The following is a 4,556-nucleotide window of genomic DNA, read 5'->3' as shown; positions in this document are numbered from 1 at the left end:
ACGCCACGTAGGACACGCTGTTAGACTTAATACGGTCGATTTTTAAGGGGTTTAATATAGATAATTTACAATACTTTCGAACATATTGACTATCTACTTTGGACCCCAGGATTTTACTTTCCGGAATTATACGTTCCGAACAAATACGGTTTTCAAATTTTTGCCTTCTGGTGATTTACGGTCCGGGCAAATACGGTTTTCAAATTTTTGATTCCGGCGATATACGGTCCGGATTAATACGTTTTGGAGAAATACGTTCCGGACGAATACGGTTTTCGAATTTTTGATTCCGTCGATATACGATCCGGATAAATACGTTCCGGAATTAATACGTTCTGCCAATTTATTTTCCGGAATTGTATGGCTTTCCGTTTTAAGTATACCTTATATTATACGAGTAGGTATAATATATAAGTTATATAATATGTAGATATGTAATATCCAATGGTCAATAGTACATAATATTTCATCATAATTCGTTATTATTTGTAATGAATTTATATTATATGAAACCATGAAGATAATATTTGTCGACAAAATAAATAATATATTTTTATCTATAACCCAAGAAGTCGGTTGACGATGCTCACTTTAAGTACTAATGTACTATTGTCGTCATTACTATCAATAATAATTTAATATTTATACATTAATAGAACAAAATTAAAAGTCCACTTCATGAATAGTGAATACGTCAACACTAGTTTCAACTAGTGTTAGGGCTCTGCAACATAGTGGTTTTTCGATTTTGCCGAGGTGGTTTTTACATTTTTGGTTTTATAGTCACGACGGTCAAACAGTTTAAAACTTAACAGTAAAAAACAGGAGTGTGGTGAGATCATTGATAATACACATTACACACGCCAGAAGTAAATACATGTTAATCTTATTCGGGAGTAGTTGTATCGATCAAATATTTTTGATAAAATATAAAATTAATAGAACATATCCATATATTTGTTCAATAAATTTTCGTTTTATTAATAAAATTGTTAGTATTTAATATTTAATTACTTGGTACTAAAATCTATGCTATCATGTTTAGCATTGATTATTTCAATTATACACGGAAAAAAATATAAACTAAATATTTTTAGTTGGCAAAGATATAGTTGAAGTAACTACATTTTAGTTAGATTAACTGAAACGTACCTAAACGGTATAGTTAACAGAAACAGAATAATAAAGTTGAACAATAAAATTGTTCTACTGATAAATTTAGTTGAAGCAACTATTATTAAATGGTTGTTTTAAATGTCAACTAAATTGTTTACTTGTCTCTACTAAATTTTTAGGTATAAATTGGTATGTAGATAATTTTGCTATTTTTAAATCACGAATAAAAGTATTTTTAATTTATGTGGGTTTTCCTTTCTTTTTGTTTACTTGTTTATCAACCGACGTCGTATATTTCGTTCCTCGGTTTCCTGCACCCGCAGTCACACACTCCGCAGTCCGCATTCGTAACAGCCAAATTTAATAAAATATATATTATATTTGTCAGTTTGTCTTACACTCTTACGTGCTTGTGAAGTTATTTTAATAGACAATGGACGTCTTTATGAAAAAATATTTTGGCCGAATGGGGATTTGAAGATTTTATTGGAAAATTTAACGGTAAGTTAGTACTTTTTATATTTATTTCGTTAATAGTAATGAAATAACGTAGTTAGAGTGCTCATAGTATAATATGGAATATAACTTAAACTAAGTTTTTATTATATATAAGTTTCTTTTTTTATAGTAACATTATTTAATTTTATTTGTATATTGTTATATTATATGGTTTGAGCCTTTAAATCATATAAATGAATTATCATTAAAAAGTAAAATTGGCTTTTTAATCGACTTTTAACCTTATACCTAGCTGGTTTTCTGAGTAATTATAGTAGTGGCATGTGGCAGTGGCGCGAAAATACTTTTAAGTAGATAGTGCAAACATACATTTTAATCTCTCATTTCACCTCTACCTACATCCATAAAAATATTATTTGCATTTGGGCTCTTTGTTTCTACTTGGCCATCAATGATTAAAGTATTATCATGTTCTAATTGAGTAAGTATCTACTACCTACTGGCTACTAAGTGTCAATTTTTCAAAATTATAAAGACTCAGTACCCACCTTCCAATTTTACCTGAAGTACTTACTCAGCGAAACTGGCATGTGGGATATTAAAAGAAGAGATAGGTAGATCGTGTTGAGCTTTGTGATTATCACTATATGAGTATTGTAGCATTTTATAAAATCTGTGATTGTAGCCTGTAGGTAAATATTTAATATATTCATACAATCTATTAATATCTTGTTATGTATCATTGATTAATTATTTTATAACCTTCTTACAAACGTTAACTATATACTTAGCATTTGTACTCTATGATTTGTGGTCTAAGACCTTAACTTACACTATAACCTTTGAAAAACAAAAATTAAATTAAATGTGTTTCTTAAACGTCCTTTTGATATCATATTAGAGACCTACTACACAAGACTGGAACAATTATTTGTTAATGCATTATAATTTATATTTTTAGTTTTAAATACCTATTTATATATTTTAGACGAAGAAATTGGGCATGAGCAATTTATGACATTAACAGAGTCTATGATTCAAGAGCTTATACCTAAAGTTGGTAGACGATCTACTTTCCTTAATAAATTTATTAATTTTAAAAAAAATCAAGTGAGTAAAACAATACCTAAGTACATAGAATTGAATATCTATTTGTAAGTACTTACACAAAGTATGTTGAAATTGTTTTATAAAGGATAGGTATTTCTATAGGTATTATTGGGTAGACAGTAAAAATTAATTATTCTTATATTAGGTATATATTTAATATTATAAAATGTTTAATATTTTTCTGTTGCATTTATTTAAATATTTTTTATCCCTACAGAAAGTTAACAAAGATGTACACTGTCAAAATATTCTTATTAATGATAATCCGGGAACGTCATGTATTTATACTTTTTAATAATTAGCCAAAAATTATGTGCTTAGATACCTTTAAACAATCTAATTAGATGTTCATAATATTAGTTTCAGAAGACACTATTTCAGATGATGTAGGGTGTATTAATATTCAGAATTTACTATTTGAAATGGATGATGACACTTCAGTTGTAATACCATCTTTATTAATGTATAAATCCAATACAATAATTAATGGTATTATCCAACTAATGCTAAATATACATTTTTATAAGTTTAAAGTTCAATGAACATTGACTACTAAATTAAAATTACCATTAATATTTACAAAATAATTTTAGAAAGTATTCCTGCCTCAAGTAGATTGTCAAAAATGATAACTGTTATTGATTCCGAAAAGGTATAAGTATTTTTACCTTGTATTCTAATAAAAATCAAAGAATTAAGTTAAAAAAAATTTTCTAGGGAAACATTGTAAACGACATTTTGAAAAAATACCAAGATGGTTTAATGATTTTAAAATTGTACACCACAAAAGGCATTTTAAATAATGCTTCCAGGAATTCTCTTGCATCAGTATTAGTCAAACATGAATTACAAACAGAACCTAATCACCAAATTACTAAATCTAAGTTTTTACTGTTAGCAGAAGGTAAACAGTTAAAATAATATCTCTTTGAAAATAATTTTAATTCTAAAACCATACATTCCATGTTAAGAAATAGAAATGATTTTCCCTACTGAATCCAAGGACACATATTACACACCATATTGTAGAACTGGACAAATACTAATTCCAACTAGAGGGAAATTGTATGATAAATACTGTAATATAAAAAAAAAAAAAATTAAAAAAAATTGGAGCCCCTGCCACTACATCATGTGTTAATGATGATGGAAATAATTTAATCAATGATGCAGGTACTATTACCAATTGTTTCTATAATAGTTCTTTAAATTGATTTACCTAAAATTGTTAACAGTTCAGAAAAAAATTAATTATTGTTAATAGATTATGAAGACAGAATTCAATGGTTAAAAAATAATGTTGAGCCTGAACACATTTTATTCAAATACTGGCAAGAAACTTCTAATTTTAGAATTAAGAAGGCATTTTTAGAAACGCATAATTATCCTGCTTAAAAAAAACCTACAGGCTATCTATTGGTAATTAAGTTATAATATTACACCTTTGAAGATTTGCATAATAGTTTGAAATAAAATATTTCATTGCTCTAACCTAATTGGCTCAAACACTTAAAATATTTTGTATTTGTATGATACATTATTTCTGCATTTTATTTAACATAATAGTGTCATTAACTTTATTTTTTGTGTAGTCTTTAATTAATATATTTTATTAATTATACAGATTGAAATTGATTTTGAAATATTATACCCAGATAAGAAAATATTGTTATTTACTAAGTTTGATGGGTTTATAATTAAATTATCACAATTTATTGAAAAACACAATATCAAATTTGGTGTACAAGAGTCTTTAGCACTACAAGAACTTAGAACTCCTTCAAAGTCTGGTAAACTATTTAACATTATGTCATAGGTTTATTGTATATTATAACTAATAAGAATAATTAGTTATAATTGTGTTTAATATC

General features: G+C 26.7%; 1 protein-coding gene across 2 annotated transcripts; it reads left to right on the top strand.

Annotated features, from left to right (window-relative positions):
* Nucleotides 1–1,427: 1,427 nt before the first annotated feature.
* On the top strand, nt 1,428–4,343 carry LOC112691126. 2 transcript variants are annotated; one of them, XR_003149282.1, is made up of 9 exons: nt 1,428–1,617; nt 2,564–2,685; nt 2,903–2,963; nt 3,046–3,174; nt 3,279–3,337; nt 3,403–3,589; nt 3,657–3,858; nt 3,950–4,104; nt 4,310–4,343. XR_003149282.1 is itself a non-coding variant. In XM_025565276.1 (8 exons), the coding sequence occupies exons 2-7, from the start codon at nt 2,590–2,592 to the stop codon at nt 3,824–3,826; spliced, it is 702 nt and encodes a 233-aa protein (XP_025421061.1). In that variant the 5' UTR covers nt 1,428–1,617; nt 2,564–2,589; the 3' UTR covers nt 3,827–3,858; nt 3,921–3,952. The 2 variants fall into 2 exon arrangements, 1 of the variants encoding a protein (XP_025421061.1); XM_025565276.1 differs by lacking the exon at nt 4,310–4,343 and having other exon boundaries at nt 3,921–3,952.
* Nucleotides 4,344–4,556: the final 213 nt, after the last annotated feature.

This window comes from Sipha flava, unplaced genomic scaffold (assembly GCF_003268045.1).
Source record: "Sipha flava isolate LNK unplaced genomic scaffold, YSA_version1 564_pilon_pilon, whole genome shotgun sequence".
Taxonomy (NCBI): Eukaryota; Metazoa; Arthropoda; class Insecta; order Hemiptera; family Aphididae; genus Sipha; species Sipha flava.
The sequence above is the reverse complement of the archived record's forward strand: the minus strand, read 5'-3'. Positions and strand labels throughout refer to the sequence as shown.